The sequence below is a fragment of the Gallinula chloropus genome (genome assembly GCF_964237585.1).
Source record: "Gallinula chloropus genome assembly, chromosome: 19".
In the NCBI taxonomy this organism is placed as follows: domain Eukaryota; kingdom Metazoa; phylum Chordata; class Aves; order Gruiformes; family Rallidae; genus Gallinula; species Gallinula chloropus.
In genome coordinates, this window is record NC_140104.1 from 2316879 (window position 1) to 2339160 (window position 22282).

The window sequence follows — 22282 nt, forward strand, 5'->3', positions numbered from 1 at the left end:
TCTGCTAAACCAGCTCACAGCAATTATCAGACTATCAGAGGAGGGGAAAGGTCTGAGAAAAAGACCAGTTTAACATGTCATTACTGCTCTTGAGCAGCTGTGTGTTTTCCTGTTGTTGCTAATAACCTTTTTAACTTTGCAAGCAATGTTTTCTTGGCACCCTTCAAATATAAGGACTAGGGAGTCAAATTCAGCTCTCAGTTGTGTAAATATGGAATCATTCTCTTAGCTGGCTGGTGTTATTTTGCATTTGGCTCATGGTCCCTGCCCCTAGAAGCCTGCAATCGAAAATACCCAGGCAGAGAATTTGCTCACCACATGCTTTGCCTGCCCAGTTGGTATGCAAAGCATAAACTGACTAGATGAAGACCTGCTATCGAATCCATGCAATATAATTATGGCTCTGTTGTCCTCTCTTTGAGGTTAAGGGGTAATTCCTGTACAAATCAGAGCAGCAGTTTGCTTGTTACGTTTCCCATGTGATTCACCAGTAGATGATGATGGGAAAATCCTTCAGGAAAATGTGTTTTAAAAGGGGGTTTAAACAAAGAGAGAAAGAAATTTGATTGGGATGAATAGAGAACAGGGATCGTTGAGCAAAATAGATGGTGCTTAAAGAAAAGCAATCAGCCTAGCTTAAGGGTAAGAGAGGGAGACCTTGGCAGATCTATGAGGCAATGGTAGAACTGTTGTTTCTCTTTCAACCCTCCAATATACAAGCTTGTAAAACATAAGTAAGGTTCAGTGGTTTTCTACAGTAAATAAACGTATCTTGATTTCATTCCCTGATAAGAGGATCTCTTTTTTTATAGTGTGGCTTTTCTAGAGTTCTCAGCAGTGCAGTGACTAATTACCCTTCTCATTTTCAGGGATCTTCCGGATAATCCTGCTGTTGAATGGGACACACAGCTCCTATCTGCCCTTGTGCTCAAGCATGTAGAAGCCAATAACATCAACCTGGTAATGTGAAACTTTCTGCACATAGGCAATTCCCACATTACTTTTGAGCTAGTGCTGTAGGCTTTTTCTGCCCCTCTGAAAGCTTTCTTTGAAATCTTTAAAGTTAGATTTTTGCTTCCAGAGCCTCTGTGAAATATCCAAGGAGGGAAAGAGAGAGTGAACTTGCTCATTTTGAAATAGTTGAAGCTCTTTTGTGCTGTAGTGTCACCAACTTTCACTGAAGTAAGTTTCAAATGGATTAAAAGCTGCAAACTCTGTTGGAATTAGGAAGTCTTACTTGGTAGTAGATCGGGGGCTCGTTAGTTGTACACCAACTGAGTAAGCTCAGCTATATTTCAGGTATAAATTATACCCAAAAACACTTTTGCATTTGGTAATTGAAGGCATTTTGTACTTGTCCAGCTCCTATGCCTTGACAAGGAAGACATGCTCATTCTGATCCTCTTTCAAACACTGCAAACAACTGCTGGAAGCTCAGAACAAATGGAACTGCTCCACTGAAAAATACAGAACAAGACGATGGTGTCATTTGGATGGGTCTTTTCTCTCTGGAGATAGTTCTTTGCTTCCCAATGAGAAATGAACAGTAGAGGGATTTTGCTTCACTAACTCCTCAGCTGTTTTCTACCTTTTAAAGCAACCCTTTTGCCCTGTTGCTAGGTTTCAGTGAAGAAAGTCCACCTGGGATTTAGGTTTACATTTAGGCTTAGATTTGAGGTACATTGGCAGGTGGGTGTTAGACAGCTAGATTAGCAGGGTTACAGGTTGGGAGTGAAGAATATTAAACCAGGGAGATTTCCTAGTACTGGTATAGCTTGGGTTTGGGGTTTTTTTCAGCACAGAACAGGAATAAGGGCCTACCTAAGCATGGAAAAGGTTGTGTCCTTTTCTGTTGAACCTCCTGGTTTCAGGCATGTCCCTGTCACACACTGATTAGCAGCAAAATCACAAAACTCTTAAAGCCTTTGAGCAATTCACAGAACAAGAAACTACATCTCCTCTAGCAGAAAATCCCCATGAGCACAAACCCAGCATCATACATCCAAACTGCATTGATTCTGGGGCTAATGTTCCATGAAACTCATTGCTGTGCACAGAGACAAATGCAGCTTTCCCAGTTCCTTTTTGCCCCCATGAATAGATAGGTTTTAATCTAATCTGAAAGCTCCCAACACCAGCAGACTCGTGTTGCGTGCCTGGGACTCTCAGGGGCACTGGGACAAGGGCACCAGAGTCCCAGCAGATATTCTGAGAACACTAGAACTCCTCTGGGTGGTTAGGAAGGGTTAGGCCTTTGCCTCAGAGGAAACTAGATGTCTGTGCTGGGGGAGGTAGGAGTCTGCCACTAACATAGCATGAGCTGCAAAGCCAAGTGAGAGGTTTTGAAAGCCAGAAGCATGCAGAGTCACTAGTGCTGTCCCAGTGCTGGTGTTGGGTGTAGCTGTAGTAACACCTGACACTGTGGCAGGGCCTGTTGTGTTCCCCTCAGCGCTTCCCTGAGCAGCACTGAGGGCAAATTACTGCAGCAGAATGAATCAGCAGGACCAAAGGTGACTGAAACAGCTTCTTGGGGATGGTGGTAATGAACTGCTCTGTAAGCTTACAGTAAGTGACCCAAGGAATCACACAGGTCTCAGATATTTGCTGTATTACCAGATCTAGTGTGCCAAGTACAGCAACAGCAAGCACTTCATTACCTCTGAGCATCCTGCATTTTAGAACTCCAGAGCTTGTGATCTGTTAGCCATTCTTGCAGCAGCTTGGATGTCAGGACATCTCTGCTGTCCTAAGGCAATGGCCTTGCCTCAGAGGAGAAACCCAGTGTATTTTTCAGTGAGGTTGGAATGGATGGAACTGGCATAACGTGTGAGAAGAGCCTTGTTGAAAGGAACAGGGGTTCAGACACAAGCAGCTAACTCAGGGGAGGTAACGTGATTGGAAGACGTGGATTGGTTTAGCTATCCCAGTGGGAAAACTTTCCCCAGTTCTCTCTGTCCTCAGAGCACAGACAATGGTACCTTTTGCTTACACAACGTATGTGTCATCTGGCGGTGGAAAAGCTGGCTGCGTCTGAAAGGAGAGGTTGCAAGGGAAGGAGTCACACCATTACGTGGAGTTTTGTTCCATGGCACAGTTACTCATTTCCTCAATTGCCCTGGAAGTCTGTGAGTAACTCACTCTTTTTGAGAGCTACAGGGACATGTTTGATCCAAGCTCTAGATTAAGTAGTACAGACACAGAAATTAACGGCTGGTGGACCCAAAGCCAAAATAATTTATGGACTTTGGAAATTATTTCCTGCCTGCTGGATTTATAAGCAAAAGGCAGTGTTGCTGGGAGAGGCAGCCAAGGCTACTCTGTCTCCATCCAGATTAGAAAGTATTTGGTGTGCAAAAAAATAAATGACGTAGTATTGTGTGAGCCCCAGGCAGGGTCTAGATGATGACATCCTGCTCTTCAGGATCCCGGGCTAGGTGGTAACAGGGCTTGGATTAGGAGGTGACATTCAGATAGTGCTTGGGTTAGATGCCATGCTGAGGCCAGAATTCAGCAATCCCATGTTCTTACAAGCTGCTTTCCACTATGAATTGATGGAAACATCATCTATACAACTGTTTGTGGAAGAGTCCCGTTGTGTTGGGTCAGCTCCAAGTGAGTGTAGAAAGCCAAATCCTTCTCCAACTGGCATCCAAGTTGGAGCTGATGTATGAGAGGGTGAGTTCAGCTCTCGTGTTTTGGATCTCAGTCTGTGCACTCCTAAAATCTGGGAGCATTTGAATGTGTGATGCTTGTAGAGGATTTTAAACGCTTTTGCAGAACACCCGATAGGGAGCACAGCATACAGAGTTTGCTGGAGGAGAAAACAGAGCTGGGACAGACTTCAGCATTCCTTTTCCTCACTTCCCCACTTATGTTGCAGTCTCCTCAGGTGGCATTTTATGGGATGGCCCTTCTTAAAAAGGAAAGAGACCTTCCTATCCCCTGCTGTCAACTCGAGCAGATGTGTGCTCTGTTTGAAGCTCTGGATGATGCTGGAGTGAGGGTGACCCACAGGTTTGAGTGCTTGTTTCCTCTGATGCACATGGTGTGTAGAGGGAGCATGGACTCCAGACCTCTCAGGAGTTTTCTCTTCTGCTAGTAATTGAGTCATTTCCGCTGTGCTCTCCCCCCTCCAGAAGGATTTCTGGACCTGTTTGTCTTGGCTGTTGCTCTGGCTTCCACTAGTGAAAGCTCCGTTTCCTGAATACCAAGGTCACCCAGAAGAAAACCCAGCAACACCAGCAGCAGCAGCTCCCATTTCAGAACAGGTGTGGGGAGGGAACTCCCTCTTGCCCTAAAGATTTCATTGAGCAATAATTTCCACATCAAGTATACTTCCTATTCCAGCCTTTTGCTTCCAGAACTGGCTAAGCCTGTTTTTAACCCAGAGAGTTTCAAGATGTTCAGGTTTTCTCATCCTGCCCTGGTTGTTGGCTGGATTTCATCATCAGCCTCGTCCAGGTTGTGTGTTAGAAGCAAGGACAGGAGCTCACTGCACCATGAGGAAGAAGCAAATGCTTCTTATGTGAAAATATCTTCAGCATGTGAGAGAGAAATTCAGATTTGTTATCAATAAAACGAATCCCTGAAGCCAGAGGAATATATTTGCATATATTTAAGCAATGAGCACCACAGTGATGCTGTGGAGTCAGTGCTCTGTTTAGGCAATAGATGGAGAAGCTTCCTGCTGGATGGGTGGGACAGCACCTCTGTGTCAGAGCCAGGCTGTGTGCTGGGAGGGATCTCTGCAGGAGCAGAGCCAGCATTTCAGGGGTGGTGCCTTCACAGGTAAGGTGAATGCCACCCTGGCCTGGTCAGTGTGCAGGTACCTTGGGAACTGTGTGTTTGAAGAGACAGGCAATTCAGGGCCAGTGTCCTAACAGCAAAACAGCCAACACTGAAAACAAACTCCCTGCCATCTCTTGAGCTGCTTCAGAAGTTACATCAGAACAGCAGCTCCTATTTCAGAGCAGATGTGGGGAAGAAAAGCCTCCAAGGGTGTTTCTGAACAGATAATTTCAGTTAAGAGTATTTCCTAACCCAGCCTTGTGCCCCCCAGTTAGCCTGAGCCAGTTTTGTCCAAACAACCATTAGCTTATTTAGTCTGCTCACTGCAGTCTCTTATCTCAGTCTTCTGGTTTGTTCTCTTGTACCCTCTGTAGAAGGGAAAAATGTGTGCTTTGGCTTGCTTAGGATTTGAGCTGGGCTTCCTAAGGAAACAAGAAGAATGCAATTGTATTTGTATGTGTGTGCACGTGTATGTTTCACAACACTCCAGAGCCCACTGGCTAATTTCAGCCACTGCAGGAAAGTGGCCTTAAAAATGTTGTGTTTGTATACAGTGCATGAAAATGAACTATTAGGCAGAAGAAACAAACCCTCCCTCTGTCCCCATTTAGTAAAGAGGTCTGTCCCTTAGCAGTTTTATGCTATTATTCACCTGCCTAGGAGTTTGTTCTGCCTGCAGTGAGTGGGGTACATCATCATTTTAGCAAAGTGCCACTCTAGGTAGGAGTGGCTTCAGAGCCTGTTTTTTCTTATCTCTAAAATACAGGGTGCTGTGCTCATTCCCTGCACTGCACAGAGTGTAATAACATCTCTCCCAGATGAGCTACTCACAGAGCTGATACCCTTAGGGAGGGTTTACTCCATGCCAGCCCGTGTGGTGCTGCAGAGCAGCCTCTCAGCAAAAGCAGCCAGAGCTGGCATTTTTCTCCTTATAAAATACATGTAAGACCAGAAAATGCTTCTTTGCACCTGAGCAAACCCAAATTGGGTCCTGCCACTTCCTGCCATCAATGAATAACCCCACTGCTTGGTGGCAGCATTATTACAGCCACTGGGCAAAGTGGAAGGTCTGTACTGGGTGGGAAGTCTGTGCTTGTACTGGGTGGATGGGTTTATAAGCAGGCTTGCCTGGAGTTTGTGGTTTCTGAAGTATTTCTTATCGCTGTCTTTGTGTTTCCTCTCCCTCTTTGCACAATATCCCCTGTGTTTGAGAGGGCCTCTCCTGTGGGAGGGTGGAGTAGCAAGTCGCAGGACGGGCAGGGCGGCTTTTGATCTTCCCTTGATCTTTAACCCAGTACTTCAGGCCCTCCATGTAAAAGATTTTGAGAAGGGAGCTGTGGTGAGTGAGCAAGGCAGCAGCATTTCCTTCCCTGAAGAGAGAACAAGCTGGCAAGGAAGCAGACATTGACTGAAACATAGGGAGGTTATGACTTCCCTGGTCGTGGAGAAGGGAGCTGTGACTCTGCTGCCTGGCCTTTCCCAGAGCACAAAGCCCAACTTTAGGCTGTCCAAGCACTGTCATTTTCACTGTCTGGAAAGCCTACCAGCACACAGACCCTGTCTGCTCTATGCTTCATGCTGCCAGTTTGCCTTCTAGGCTGGAATCAGGAGCCTTTAAGTACCCGCTTCACGGTACCGTGCGGCGTGAGCGCTGAGGGGGATGCTTATCCCAGACACATTATCCATAGGTCTGAGGACAGGGAGCCAATTTTGTGCTTTGGATGGTGATTCACACATTACTTCTGCATTATGAAGTTCCCATTTCTCCCTGCAGAGAAGCAATAACCAGTATGATCTTCTCATTCAGCAGAAAGCCTGACTTGCTCGTAGGAAAAGTGCAGTCAGCTGATTCTTTGAAAAGCCTTGTTCTCCCAGCACAGTGTTCTATCACTCTGCTGTCCCCTGATGAAGCCTCCTTACAATCAGTAGTACATGGTTGTGTAGGTCCCGATTCACAGCACAACAAACCCTGCAGTCCACAGGCATTCTAGTATGTTCTCAAATCCAGGAGAGAGTGATTCATAGAGCTGGACCTCTTGGGGCAGGAACAAGTGTATCCTGCCAGTTGGAACATGATATTTGTCATCTTTCTGTTACTTAAGCTGGTAGACTGTGTAGTCATCTACTTCCAGAGTGTCTTGTTGGTTTGGTTGTATTTCTGTAGCAGGAGTTCACACGCAAGGCTTCATTGTGCAACACAAACCCAGCTCTTCAGACACAGTGGGCTGGGACAGTGCAGGGTTAGATGGCAGTGTTGGTAACTCTACAGTCATCTCCTTCAAAATAATTGTTGTTCTGTGGTTTTCTTTCAGGTGGTGACCTTTGATGAGGGAGGAGTGAGTGGTCATGCTAACCACACGTCTCTTCACGCTGCTGTAAGGTACAGTGCCTCCCTGCTTCACTGAATGCCTGGCCAGGGTGTCAGAGGGTGAACGTGATGCTTGTGTGAGGGCAGAAAACTCACAGAGCCAGAAGCAATGTGAACTTCACTGATACAGCTGGGTGCCAGGCTGTGGGATGTGATGCTGTTTGAAGAAACTCACAGCTCTGTAAGGGACCTACAGCATCCTTTATTATGTCACCTGCCAGTGCTTTGCCACTGTCCCTTTCACTGGGCCTTTGCTCTTCTTGTCCTTGATCCCACTAAATATACCACAGATCACTTTGCACTTCTGGTTTGAAGAAGGTGTGTGGATCAGTTGATGCCTGAGCTTGTGGTAGCTGGATTTTGGAAAGTTCTGCACCATTGTGCCAGAGGATGTTGCCATCCTGTCCAGGAACCTGAATTTACCTCTCTGACCCAAGGCCAATTCTTTCACTGGAGCTGTCCCTATTTACCACTCTTCCTAAGTCAGTTTGCTCCTTCACCACTTTACTCTTCACATTCTGAGATCCTCTATCTCCATGCTGTGATGTGGGAAAGTTGGTAGGTAAAAATCCCTTGTATTAAAATCACCCAAATCTTGCTGCTGAGCCAGCTGCTGTGTTTTATTTTCCTCCCCTGCTCATTCAGACCTCATTGTGTCCTAGAGACATCTCCTCCAGAGCTGCCCCTGCCTTTCCCAGGCACGAGAAGAACTCTTTGCAAGTATATCTTGTATTTTTAGCAGCCATTTGTTTTCTGAATCATCTGTGCAATTCAAATAACTCCCTGGCTGTCCTTGCTAACAACATCACAGTGATTTGCCTTTCTCACTTGGCTAGAGAAAGCTGCAGTGCCACAGAACCCATGCTGTGACCTACTGATCCCCTCTGGGAAGATGCTGAAAGTCTTTGATGCTATCTGATGGTTGGAATTCAGTGTTGGATGGGGATCTCTGCTTTTCCCAGCAACTTCTGAAGTAGCCTAACAGAAGGAAAAGGGAGGGGAGCTAAAGCAAGCGGTGTGTTTGTTTGGGCTAAGCTGGGAGATGCTTCCCGGCACAGTGTTATTTGAGGAGTCAGAGAGGAGCTGAGGTTGATGACCGATGCTCACACCATTGCCACAGAGGGACTGGAGAGCTTACAGCTGCCTGTACCTCTGTGTTTGCTCAGTCAAATGCTGTACAGCCTGCAAATAGGAATGGAGGGCAGGTTGTTAGGTGTTCCTCTGCATCCTGAAGAGATAGAGGGAAAACAAGCTAGCAGCTGAAGGAGAGCTCTCAAGTTTGATCCCAGCTCTACCCTTGTCTCACTTTGTGGCTGTTAGAAATCACTTTCTCACCTTTGTGCTTTAGGTTTCCTGGGTGTGCAGTGGGGATGTGAACCATCTTCTCATCTCAGAGTATGTTTCTAGGAAGTAGTCATTATCTACAAGCCCCTTGAACTCAGACCTTTGCATTAGTCCTTAGCCTACAGCAGAACATTGTCCTGGGCTGATGAGATACAGGCTGATAGGAACACCACAGGGTAAGCAGCTCTCATTAAGAGCTGGTTTGTGCCTTGTCTCTCTGAGTCCTGAATCATCAGAAAAAAGCTTGGTGGCCCAGTGATCTGTGCATATGGCAGGAGTGATGCTGTGGCCACTGAAAGGTTAAGTTTATTTTTAGTGGCTTGCTTGCCCTCATTATTTCTCAGTTTGTGTCATGGAGGAAGTAGAGCGTGACTGTATCACCCCTGATTTTCAGTGCCCTGATGAGTTCTCACATACTGGCTGTTGAGGCAGCGCTGGGAGCCTGTGCTGAGGCTGCTCCCTGCCAGCATGGCCGCCCCTGGGGCCCCAGTGCTACATGGCAAGGAACAGGCAAATGAACTCTCCCCTCCAGGTATCATGTGAAATGTATTTATTAACCGTGTTTAAACAAGGTCCTGCAGGGTTCTGCCTCCACCGTGGCTCTGAGTGGAAAGGATAAAGCAGAGGGCTGGTCCTCAGCTCTTTTGGATGCTCCACGTCTGTGGGAGATGGAGTTGTGCTCACTACCTAAGAGATGACTGTCTGCAAGAGCAGGGGTAGAAGGGTCTGAGCGACCCACACCACGACTCCTTGCTTCAGGAGGTGCAAATTACTGAACATCATCAAGGAACAAAGCAGTTGAGGAGATGGCCATAGCTGAGCAGATGCTCAGTATTATCTGCTGAGGGCGTAAATAAGCATGGTAAATCCTGTGTGACAGGAGCATTTGAGAACCTCTCTTTCCTGCACTTGGAAATGACAGTGTTTGCACTGAGATCACGTGTAATATTCAGGTGGTTTAGTTTTGCATGAGTCACTGTGCATTTTGATTTTTAAACAAGCCCTCTTGCCCAGTGGCCTAGCAAACAGGGGGTTGGTTTTGTTGTTTGCTTGCTTAGGATGGAGAGGAATGGTCTTTGTGAGGGGGAGGAAGGACTGTGCCACTTCTTTTCTTCAGTGAGCTATCAAACCCATTTCTTTTCAGCTAGAACAGAAAAGAATAGTCCTTGTCTGCTTAGGGCAGAGCAAACTGAGTGGAAAATAGGAGCTTCTATATTTAACCACTGTGCATTATGTTGTTATAGCAACTGCATCCCTAAAACTTATATCAATGATGCCATATAAAAAGCTACATCAAAGAATCATTAGCTGAGCCTATCTCATCGATTCCCTCTCAGTCCTGCAGGATGTTTCTTAGTGTTCACTGTAGATTGTAAATGAGACTGTGCAGAGGTGGCTCTTGGAAGCTTAGTCCTTTATCACTCTTAAGTTGATTAGGAGGCATCTGGAGTGCCACCAGTGCCTTGTTGCACTTCCCTGTCACAGCCTGACTGTTGAATGCCCCGGTTATGAGTGCTGTGGGATGCAGCACTGTGCAGAAGGGTGGCACTGAGGCTCCCTGACAGAGGAGGATTGATGGAATGCCACTTTCAAATGAGTACATCAAAACAATGAACAGTGCAACGCCCAGCTCAGTCCCACAGACTTGGTGGGTGCAGTTCTCAAAAGCCACCAAGACCATTACATCCCTACAAAGCACAGTTCTGCTTGTACTGAGTCTCCAAGGTCCTTCAGGAGCTCTTGAGCAGGAAGCAAGCTGTTTCTTGGGTGATTAGCTTGATGATTATGAATGGTATCCCATCAACCATCTTTATTTAATGTCTTCTTACAGTGTAGGGCTAGAACAGGATCTCTCACTCCTTTTAAGCAGCTGTAGCCTGTGTGTTTCAAATGAACAGCATCTCATTTATGTTTTTCAAGCAGGGTGCTGGTTTGTATTTCTCTTACCCCTTCCCAGAAAATCCTTTTCTCAAAACTGGCTACTCTTTGCTCCATCTTGGAAAAGGATTTCCTCTGTCACTGCTGTCTTTGGGATTGTTGAGTCCCTGCTGAAGCTTTAGATTCCCTGCCAAATAAAGAGGAGTGGTGAAGAAATAAGAGGTTCTGCTATCTTATGTTTCAGCTGCTCTTTTCTGAGTCCAGCTCACTTCTGGTGTTTGGTTTTACTGATCCCACATGTCTTGAGGGGGGACATAAGGATGGTGGCTGTGATTGCACCCAGACTGCCCCCATAAAGTCAAGGCAGAATTGTTCTCTGTTTACCCTTGGAGACTCTATCCCTTCCCCTCAGAGGACTCTGCCCCATGCCTGGCATATATCCCATAGCTGACTATGTTGTCCTAGATTTTATGTCATCCCTTTGCCCCTGCTCCTGAACTGACTACGTTCTCTCATCTCAGCACCCTGCCATGATACTGTTGAGAGCCATGAGGGTAAAGTTGAGCACAGGACACCAGCATTGCAGGAATTCTCCCCACAGTGAGAAGGGTTTGTTTTTTTCCCCAAAGAAACAGCCCCCAGGAATGTTCTTCCCAGCCACCACTGGCTGCTCTGCTAGCAGCATGAGTGCAGCAGTGACACTGCAGGGACCCAAGCACAGAGTAGCTGTCAGCTGGAAGATCTCAGAATCCATGCCTTCTTTTCTGGCTGGCAGAATCATCTTTGCCACTGCAACATGTGTGAGTACAGAGTGTCTGAGTAGTGGTTTACAAACTGCATGTTGCTACCTGGTGTAGTTCAGGGTGCCTGGAAATAGAGCCAGAAAGTCCGGTTAGGGAGGGAAGAGGCGTTCCAGATAGCAAACGTTCAACAGCTGGCAAAGGTATCCCTCTGAAGTCTCTGGGATTCCTAGGAGACTGGCTGTTCTTCCTCTTTCACATCTGTTTCATCAGATTAAATGGGCAGATTAGAGGTTAGGATCCTAAATGGAGCTCTGACACATCTTTGAGACATTCATTCCTTGCCATGCTCTTCAAAACTGTATTTCCCCCTTAATTTGCAGCAGCCAGTGCAGTCTGTTCAGTGGAGGGCTTTGCCTTTGGCACAGGAGACTATCTGGAGAATGAAGTAATTGATATCAGTGAACAGCACATCACCAAAACTGTAATCCACCCACCAGGACACCAGTCCTCCTTCAACCCCAGAGGAGTTCTGCATTCCCTAAAATTGAGGGTTCAGCCCCATTTGGACTTGTTCCTTCTTGCCATCACAGGGAGCTGTCAGTGGTCAGTTGGTGCCTCTTGGGAACTGGCTCCCTCGCTATGCTGGCATCTTTCCTTGAGGATGACTGAATAAAAACATGGAATTTGAGAGCCAGCTCAATTCTGCAGTTGGTAGGATGAGAAATGTTGAACCATTTCAGCTTTTCTGCTGAGCAGATCCAGCTGAGAGCCACAGACAGCAAATAGCTTTCAAAGCAGCTGGTCCTTGAAGGAGGATCTGTGCAGTGCAGGATTGGTGGGTCCTTCAGATGTCCTTTTGAATTCCCCTTTGTTGCAGAGGGTCTCACTTTCCTTCACTTTTGGATCTGAACCTACCACAGGAATAATAAAGAGGGTGCAGCAAGAGGTGCCCTGTAATCAGCTGGCCTCTGGCACTTGCTGGGTGGGTGGGAACAAGCCACCTTACATCACTTTTTGTTTAAAAAGAAGAAGAATTTGAAAAAATTCTCTGGGGAAAAAAAAAAAACCACATGGAAAGAGCTCCTGAAAAAGAACCTGTTTGTGTCTGACTCTTTGAGGTTCTATGCCAAACTCTTTCATTTCACCCAAACCACAGCAAGTCCAATCTATAAAACAACATTCCCAAAATGGCAACAAGAGAAGAGCTGCAACCTCTCCCCTACTTGGAAATGTCCCATGGAGACAGCTCCAGCAGGGTGGAGATGGGAGAGAGAGGATTGATTTGGGAGAGGATTGGCTGGTTTTGGGAACGTGTGCAGGAGGTAGAGTTTTGTGCTTCTTTCTCTCTCTCACTGCAACCACAGTTCATTGCCATGTCTTGCCTGAGAAATACAGACCAGCAAAGGCTGCAGTTCCTCTGCAGGATTACAGCTGGGTGGAGCCCATTCCCACAGCTCTGAGCCGTGCTGAGTACTGAAGCATTTGGCTCAGGACAAAAAGGATGAGGAGAGAATCAGTTTCTTCATGTTTGTTCTTCCAGCTCTGCATCAGGTCTGCCTGGCAGCAGCCTTGAGGACCTTTCAGTAACCAAAACACAGTTTGTGTCTCCCTGAACCTTTATACAAGCACAGACTCCTTAATTTGCTGCTGGATCAAACTTTCCTTCCCTGCTGAAGATGTTTTCTGCTCCTGCTGAAATGTTTCCTTGCTTCTGTTTCTAGTGGCCAGGCACAGTTATGATTAGTTCAGTCTTGGAGCAGCTCTTGCCATCCTTAATTTGCTGTCAGAGCTTTGAAGTTCCCTCTGTGGCAGAGCAGCACACCCAGAACAGACACTGGCACTTCAGCCAGCCAGATTTCACAGCTGCTCACTGCTTTATCTCTCCAAGCTTGGTTTTAAACTTTTCCACCATGCCAGCTTCACCAAGTGCTGAATCACTTCTTTTGGTGGCCATATTCTAGTTGTAGGGGAAGAAACCTCTGGCAGAAGAGCTGAGTAGAGTAGACATTAATGGAGATACTTAAACCTTCCCCCCAGTAGTAATGTTTATAGGGCAACATTGAAAAATCTTTATCAGAACAGTAGGACTCGAGTAGTGGGGTAGCAGGTACCCAGGTGAGTGTTACAAGGCTGTTGTTGAGTAGAAGATGGTGTTGTTTGCAGATCTTTGGCTCTGGAGGAAACCATTGGCAGGAGAATCTGTTTAAGGCTGATGTCTTCTGGTTGCTGTTTGAGTTCTGCCATGACCTGCATCTGGGGCTTGACTTCTGCTGTGAATTGCTTTGGGTATTCATCACTCCGTGCTTCCTATTTTGTCTATGCCTGTGTAGCTAATCCTTTTCCTTGAACTTAACCAACAGCCAGAGATAATCCCAGTTGAAAGTGACTGGAGAAACATAACATTTTACATATAATGTATGTTTTAACCTGGTTGATTTACACATGAACTGTCCCATTGTCCTTTGGTAAATACACCACTATGAGGTGATAACAATCTCTTTAAATATTACACAGGGTTAAATAACTTTTCTTTTTTATCTCCGTTCTCCTTTTGGCAAATGTTCCATTGTTTGGTTTGATGGGGTTTTTTTCCTTACTGAAGAGCAAGGCTGGGTGTGGGACAGCTCTGAGTGCCATCTGCTGGAGACCTTCCTCCCATCCCTACAATGGGCCAAGTCTGGAGTCGATGCAAATGGTGATGTGAGCATCAGCGCTCTAAAGCCATGGAGCACAGGATAGAGGAGGAAAAACAAGTGAATTAAAGAGGAATTGAAGCAACTACTCTCTGATGCCTTCAGCACATCAGGATCATTTGCTTACGCTTCTGATGGATGTGCCATCACTGTTCCCAGCTCCTGGACTGGGTCCCTTCATTGCATTTCCAAGGGATGCATTTTTCCTAGAGGCTTCCCAAGATAAAGGGTCAAAATCTTAGTGAGCAGAAAGCTTCTCAGGTGTCCCAGTGTCAGCACAGGTTAGAAAAAAAGGCAGCTTGTCCCCAAAGAGGAGCTGCCACATAAGCAATGTCCCTGGTGAGCAAACACAAGATTTAAAAGAGCCCAATCTCTGGGAGGAGAACAGCCTTTAGCAGCCTCCTGCAGTTTCCTTCAGTGCAACACGAGCAGTTTGAGAGCAAAGTGGATTTATGGAGCTTATTTGTGCTGTGTCCCAGCAGCCAGGGTGAGAAAAGTAATGGCAAAGTCACGTGGGGAGTGTGTGCATCTAGTGTTGGCTGCTGAACTTTCTTACAAAATTTAGCCACTGTAAATGTGTATTAAAAGGGGTTGTACCTGTTTATACCTGTAAAGTCAGGATTTTAGTAACTTCACTGGGCATTTACTCCCATGTTCTCTCTCCTTACTCCCATGTTCTCTCTCCATTCACAGGTACCTGCATTCAGAGAGGAAGTTACCTGAAGGTATGTTGCATTATGACCCTGGAGGCATTAGGCAATCATTGACCTGAAAGTTCTGTCCAGAGTTTGATTTGCTTAAGTCACAGCTATTTGCAATGCAAATGAAACCTGCAGCTGAACTCTTCCTTGCCCTTTTATTTCCCTGCAGTTTTTTACCAGCTCAGACTTCTCTGCAGTCAACTTTCTGTCCTGTTTCTGTAGGTCTGCAGCCCCTATCTCTAGCAAACCGTTCTAGAGTCAGGGATAAATCTGTGGGAGTAGTTTAAACACAAAGCTGTGAGCTGTTTCTGCAAAGCACAGCATGGTGGCTCAACCAGGCCCACCTAGTCAATCTCCCAGCTCCCTCAGCAGTCTTACAGACTTTTTCTTCAATGCTAATTCCTGAATCACTGTAGGAATTGGTTGTGTCACAGCAAATCAGTTTTAATTCCCTGCTAGCAGCATGCTGCAGATTAAGATCTGGTGGAGAGAGTGTGAGCCAAGATGACAGAACACCCTTTAACTGAGTTGTAACTCTAGTCCCTTCGATTCTCCCATCTATCAAACAGGAGTACTGGTGCCCCCATCTTCCCTAGGACCTTTTCTTTGTTCTGTTTTGGGATGCAGCAAAGAGCTCTGTGTGCAGTTCAGAGAAAGAACAAGGAACTGCAGTGGTAGATGTCACTGCTAGATGTCAGGCCTTACCTGGACTGAATCACCTTCAGATTCTGCTTGTGCAGGTTTGTTGGATACACTGTGGTCCTGAATATGGGCTGTGCCTCAGATTGGTTCAGGTTTGAAAACAGACCCATATGTAGCCCACATTTCCATTTCTCTAGCAGCATGAAGAGACTCCTGAAGCTATGTGAGAGCTTTGCTGCTCTGATTACATCACATCTGACATGACCTACAAACACCAAAGGAACGGGGAGCTCCCATGCTGCTGCTTACGCTAAGCCCTTCCAAATATAGTTCCAGTCTCATTGAAATTCCCAGTATTTATAATTCGATCTGGCAGGCGTGCAGGGCTGTGCATCAGAGGGGCTTAATGAAATAAGAGTGATGCTGGGACTGAGGCTGTCTGGATAGAGCTGAAAGGCATGTTCAGGCCGTGGAAATGAGCTGCGTTTCTCTTGGTAAGAGGGAACCATTTGTGGGTGAACCTGTGCAAGCCTGTGTGATCAGGGACTCCACAGAAAATCTCTCTCCAAATGCAGAAACCAGCTCAGCCTTGCATTGCCTCAGTGATATGAAAACGAGCACCCTAAATACCCACCCTGCTTTGCTTTCTAATGCCTTTAGCCAGTGTAAACACAACAGGCTTTTTATAATCTGTAATCAAGTTCTCCAGCCCAGGCACAAGCACGTGGCTTGTGAGACAGCTGCTGGATATGCATCCACCCCTACTACTGGCCCCATCCCACTATAAGCCGTGCTCTTCCAAAGGCACTAGTGTGCTAAGGTCTGGTGGGAGCCTTCAGCACACACAGGTCTGCTAACAAGCAGCTCATGCTGGGCATACTTGCTGCCCAGTGATTTGGAAGTAGAAAGCCGAGCCGAAGCGGGCTGCAGGCTTCATGGGCTTCTATTCTAGGCCTAATCCGCTCGCTATATCGATCTTGCCCTTTCTGCCAAGCTAGAGAGGGTTGTGTTACACTGTTAATCCCACCCTGCCCAGGTCACAGCCACAACAGGCTCTGCAAAGCTTCACCTGCTGGTGTCACAGGAGTAGACTCATCAATGGCAGCACTTCTCTTACCCTGCTTGGCAGGAGCAGGCTGTTTCTCTGAACCCTTTTCCATCTCTCCCTGGACTGTACATTCCTTCCCTGCTTCATTTCATCTCACATTGCCATGCAGAGCAGCCTTTGCTGTCAGCACGTGGACAGCCTTGTCATATTATGAAGACAGAGGACTCTTACAGCGCCCTTCGTTTTGTGAGGCTGGAATGCCATCGCTTTGCCTGATCTGACCGACGGGGGCCAGGGAGGTCAGACTGATCAATACTGAAATCACTTCCAGTTGCTTTGAGCCCTTATTGCTGAGCTTTGGGGAAGAAACAGGTGTAATTACTGCTTGAATTAATATTTTTTAGGGGAAAAAGAATTAGAAGGAAAGGGAGAGTGCATTTTTTAACAGAGCAGCCCAGACTTCAGAGAATGCAGAAAAGTGAACAGGGGGCGAGTGGGAACGCTGACCACAAGAGCAAGAGGTTCTGTATCTGTTCCTTTCTTCTGCTGTACCATAGTGCAGCACTATACTGATTCTTTCACTGGAAAACTGCCCACCAACAGACTGGGCTGTGCTGAGCAGCCCTGAGGATCTGTGCAGAGAATGGGGCAGAAGAATGGTTCTACTCATGGCTCATCACAAGCCTGCTTCTCAGTCTGGTACTTGGAAACAAGCAATGTCTTCAGTGAGAGTAAAAACAACTGTCAGAGCACTTCTGCCTGCAACTGTGACACTTGTCACTGCAGAGCATCCTTTGCCAGAGCAGGCTGAAACCTTACAGCAGCTACACGGCATCTGCTCTGGCTGCCACTTGTCAGGGTGGGCCGTGAGTGAGAGGGGGGCTGAGGCTCGCAGTTCGGAAGTGGCCCAGGCCGCGGCGGTCACACAGCTGCCTGCGTTCCCGCACGTCCGAGGCCTCTCCGCAGGGAGCTTGGCAGTGCCATCCTCCCTTCCAGATGGCGTTACACAGCTGCTGCTCCGCAGGGACAGGCGCCACGACCTTGCAAGGGCCGGGTGGCTGAGGCTGCAGCAGGACGGGAGCAGTGCCGTGGTACGGCAGGGCCTTCAGGAGGGAGGGCTGTAAAGCTGATCCCGGCCCGGGCCGGGCAGCGCGGGCCGGAGGCGGCTGTGGGCCCCAGCTCCCTCCGCCGCTGGCGGACACCGCCATCTCCCGGCAGGTCCTGGCTTCAGGAGGGCTTTTTCTCCGGTTCCTGGCACAGCGCTGACTTCGGTGCCGGTGATTCCCTTCAGGCCTCTAACCCTGCCTTTCTGTGCCCGCAGCGGGAGAAAAGAGCTCCTCCGAATGCTCCGTCCACCCAGCTGAGGGGACACGTCCCGGGATGAGAGCAGGAAGGGAACGGGCAGGGCACTGTGTTCCCGGAGCTCTCGTGAGGCTGAAGTAGTTGCCAGTTCTGCACTTGAGAGCAGAAAAGACTATTGAAAAGTTAGAACAAACTGTACATGCTCCTGAAGGAGAGATGAGAAAGAAGGGAATTGAAAGGCCCTGGAGACGTGCTGGAGGGAGCCCGTCAGGGCTGCCACGTCCCGCCATTGCAGGCTTTGAGGGAATAGCAGCCATGTCCCGCCATTGCAGGCTTTGAGGGAATAGCAGCCGCGTCCCGCCATTGCAGGCTTTGAGGGAGTAACAGCCGCGTCCCGCCATTGCAGGCTTTGAGGGAGTAACAGCCACGTCCCGCCATTGCAGGCTTTGAGGGAGAAGCAGCCACGTCCCGCCATTGCAGGCTTTGAGGGAGAAGCAGCCACGTCCTGCCATTGCAGGCTTTGAGGGAGAAGCAGCCACGTCCCGCCATTGCAGGCTTTGAGGGAATAGCAGCCACGTCCCGCCATTGCAGGCTTTGAGGGAGTAACAGCCACGTCCCGCCATTGCAGGCTTTGAGGGAGTAGCAGCCACGTCCCGCCATTGCAGGCTTTGAGGGAGTAACAGACACGTCCCGCCATTGCAGGCTTTGAGGGAGAAGCAGCCACGTCCCGCCATTGCAGGCTTTGAGGGAGAAGCAGCCACGTCCCGCCATTGCAGGCTTTGAGGGAGAAGCAGCCACGTCCCGCCATTGCAGGCTTTGAGGGAGTAGCAGCCACGTCCCGCCATTGCAGGCTTTGAGGGAGTAACAGCCGCGTCCCGCCATTGCAGGCTTTGAGGGAGTAGCAGCCGCGTCCCGCCATTGCAGGCTTTGAGGGAGTAACAGCCACATCCCGCCATTGCAGGCTTTGAGGGAGTAACAGCCACATCCCGCCATTGCAGGCTTTGAGGGAGTAACAGCCACATCCCGCCATTGCAGGCTTTGAGGGAGAAGCAGCCACGTCCCGCCATTGCAGGCTTTGAGGGAGTAACAGCCACGTCCCGCCATTGCAGGCTTTGAGGGAGTAACAGACACGTCCCGCCATTGCAGGCTTTGAGGGAGTAACAGCCACATCCCGCCATTGCAGGCTTTGAGGGAGAAGCAGCCACGTCCCGCCATTGCAGGCTTTGAGGGAGTAACAGCCACGTCCCGCCATTGCAGGCTTTGAGGGAGTAACAGACACGTCCCGCCATTGCAGGCTTTGAGGGAGAAGCAGCCACGTCCCGCCATTGCAGGCTTTGAGGGAATAGCAGCAAGACCTTTCTTTGCAGGGAAATGAGTTAGCATCACTGGGGGGATGCAGGAGACACAGATTGCTTGTGAGGGGAGTTGTGGAGGCTTCTCCTGTTTATGCTGTTTGTTACTGGGTTCGGTGTGTTACAGAGCCCTGGCTGGGGAAGGATTGGTGCTGATGGAGTATCTCTGAGCACCATGTTCTACTTTAGAGACTTCTGGGGGCTTCTTCCCCTGCATCTCCAGGAAATTAATTCACCATAAGAGCATAGACATGTGAGCACAGGCTTCATGCACTAGAATAGTCCATTAGGCAGCTTTTGTAGCAATTCAGCATTGGTCTTTGTCTCCTTTGTACAATTCCACTGTTCAAGGGCACACTGAGGAAAATCTCATTGCAAACCTGGTTGTGTATCTGACCACCTGTGCAAACTGTGACTTTGGCCTCTTCTGTCAAACTTCAGTGCACTATCTGAAATGTGGAGCATAATCACAGCAGCTTCCAAGCCCTAAGAGATCCCAAAGCAGCACCCTTGAGAGCTACAGGCAACCATCAGTAGCTCCAAGTTCATCAGTGGAGATAATTTAGCCATGGTAAAAAAATTAGCAATTAACTTTTGCGTTCAAGGGGCTCTTTAAAAAGAAACAAAAATCCACAAAGGTAGAATCTCTATACACGTTACCTTCATCTGCTTCAACACAAACATCTGTGCAGTGAATTCTGGAACCCTGTTAAAGTGTAACTGCCTGAGTTAATGGCTGATACAGCCATTCCCAGTAAATATTTCTTCTGTAGCTGAGAATCAGAGTAGAAAGAGGAAATTTCATTTTTGTACTTAAACCAGAGACTGCTGGTTTATATTTCCATTCTCTGATATGGTGCCAGCACTCAGAGTGCCACCTGTGCTTTCCCCTTTGAGTCTAAACACACAGGAATAATTCAAATTATAAGGAAAAAAGCCCACCAAACCCTCTGGTGTTCAGAACTAGCTTTGCTTTCCACAGAGCACATACAGAACAAGAACCAGTACAAAGTGTCATAGACATGGACTGGGGACTAAGAGATCCCAGTGGGAGCAACAGTAGGAGTTGCTCCTTTTTTGCACGAAAAGGATGCCCATGGCCAGCAATTCACAGGAGCCTGCAAAGACCTCCTGAGCCTGGAGAGATGGTCACCTTGCAAGACTCTTGTTCTGAAATATTTATTCTCCTTGTCTCTCTAGGATGCCGTGTGCTTGTGCTTGAATCAGTGAATCTCTTACGAAAGTACATGTCTGTCCTGGATGTACCCATTTCCTGCCTCCTGCCCAGAGATGCACTCTTCATCCTCACAGAGGAGGAGACTGAACAAGCCCGGGTGAGATGTGTGGTACCTGCTTAACCTGTTTGAATAGCTGATCATCACTGTGAAGACTTTAGTCACTCTCTTTGCAGAGAATTTAATAAATAATATATATGGATTGTAAATGTCACTAATGAATAATCTGTAGTGATTTGTAAAACGTGAGTGCACAAGACAGGCTGCTTCATGTGCTGGGTGGATGGCAGGAGAGGGCTGAGCAGATCTGCAGCTCTGGATCCGTGGATCTCTCTAACTAAAGACCACAACTTGTGAATTTGTTGTCCAAAGCGCTTGACGAGTTTCCTTCTCTACTGCGTATTTTTTGAACCACTTTGCTGCATCTCACACATGTAGAATCATAAAATCACAGACTGGTTTGGGTTGGAAGAGACCTTAAAGATCATCTAGTTCAAACTGGATGATCTAGTCCACAGCACTCTATATCAGAATCTGATTAGCTCCCATTCCATAACACGAAAATATCTGCCCCCCCATTGATCCACAAATTACAGAACTTCCCTGCTTTTGAGGCTGCTAAAAGGTAAGAGTTACATATGGGAACTGCTGTGATAAAAGTAATGTTATTCCCTTGATTTGTTGTTTCTGAAATCTGACCTTTCTAAGCTGGAGCACTATAAATAGAAGCTCAGTTTCAGCTGGCAATCTATGATCGGAAGCAGCATGCAAAGTGTTCTCAGATACACAGCTCTCAGGTTTCTGCTTCCCCAGCATGTGAACACCCAGGCTTGAGATCACGTGGGGAAGAGGAGCTCTGTGTGACAAAGAAACTGTCACAGCATCAATGTGCAGCTAATAATGTCCTTTCTAGCAGGACTCCTCTGTGCCCTGGCCAGCACTCCACCAGGGATGAGGGGGCAGAGAGGCCTTTCCCAGCCCTTGCACCCCACGAGTAGGCAGCCTTCTACCTCATGCTGCCGCTTCCCTCACTGAAACAGGCTGCCCTATAAACTGGCAGTGAACCTCAGAGGATGCCTGGGAAACTGCCCTCACATTAGTTCTGGAAGGTTCTTGTAATGCTTTCTCCATTGTTCTTCCTTCTAGAGAGCCATGTGGTGCCATCGCAGCCAGCTCCTGTGGTTCCGCCATGTCTACCTGCTTTTCTCACGTTACATGGTGATCAACTCACTCCGCCTTCTGTAAGACAGACATTGCTCACGACTTCAGGAGGAAAAGAATGAGTGAAAAAAGGACCATGCCAGGCCCAGGACTAAAGAAAAATCACCTGTTAGGTGCTGAAGAGGACAGGATTCTCTTTGTATAACCTTCTTACAGACTACACAAACCAGACTGTATGAACTTCTGAGTATCTTGTTGCCTGATATGTTGAGATGAACAGGGTTGAACAGCTACTCTATTTTCTCACTGTAGAAGTTTAAATAGGAGAAGAAATTTGGATTAACCTAATTAGGAGTCAGAAGCAGGAGTATTCTGCATTAGGGAAAACATGGCACAAACTGTTTTTCCCCAAGAGGATACAGATGCAAGGACTTCTTGGCAGCTCTCTCTTGGTGCTTCTGTAACATCCAGTATCAGGAGTAACTTTTCAAAGACCATGCTACCTCCACAGATACAACCAGAACAAGAGCTGTCTTATTCAGTCAGAACTTCTAAAAGCCAAAACTTACGAATAAAACATCAGAAATCATATAGATTCTTCTAATTGCACTGGTCTTTGCTGCTACTGCTGCTGCTTCCATACACATTGTGTTGCAGACTCCACCTTCACAGAGCATCCCTCATGAAACATGAGCATTTCTTCTTGCTTCAGAACATGGGCCTTGAGATCAACTCACAAGAGTCTCATCAGGACCTAAGAATGAGGTGCAGGAGGCCCAGACTGTAAGGAAGTATTTTACAAGGCACATGCAGAGATAAAAATTGCCAGAGATGTTTCAAAAGCTGTTCTGCTTACGTAAAAGACAAGTGCAAGACTTCAAGATCCTGTACGTTAAAAGGTAAGTGAAGCAGCTTTCAGAGGTTTCATTTCTTACCCAGTGCAGAGGTTTTACCAGTGAGCTGGGTTTCTGTGGGGTCATGGTGGCATGAAGTCAGTGGTACTCAACAGTTCTGTGGGCCTTTGCCC

General features: G+C 47.5%; 1 protein-coding gene across 1 annotated transcript in view; it reads left to right on the plus strand.

Annotated features, from left to right (window-relative positions):
• Window positions 1-22282, plus strand: part of PIGL (phosphatidylinositol glycan anchor biosynthesis class L) — a gene marked incomplete at its 5' end in the record, with an annotated part of 59806 nt that extends 37524 nt beyond the window's left edge. The window contains 6 exons of the mRNA XM_084273016.1: window positions 870-960; window positions 7101-7168; window positions 7819-7876; window positions 14512-14539; window positions 20060-20193; window positions 21241-22282. Of these exons, the coding sequence (XP_084129142.1) occupies window positions 870-960; window positions 7101-7168; window positions 7819-7876; window positions 14512-14539; window positions 20060-20193; window positions 21241-21339 (478 nt within the window). The 3' untranslated portion in view covers window positions 21340-22282. The remainder of the gene's footprint in view (window positions 1-869; window positions 961-7100; window positions 7169-7818; window positions 7877-14511; window positions 14540-20059; window positions 20194-21240) is intronic.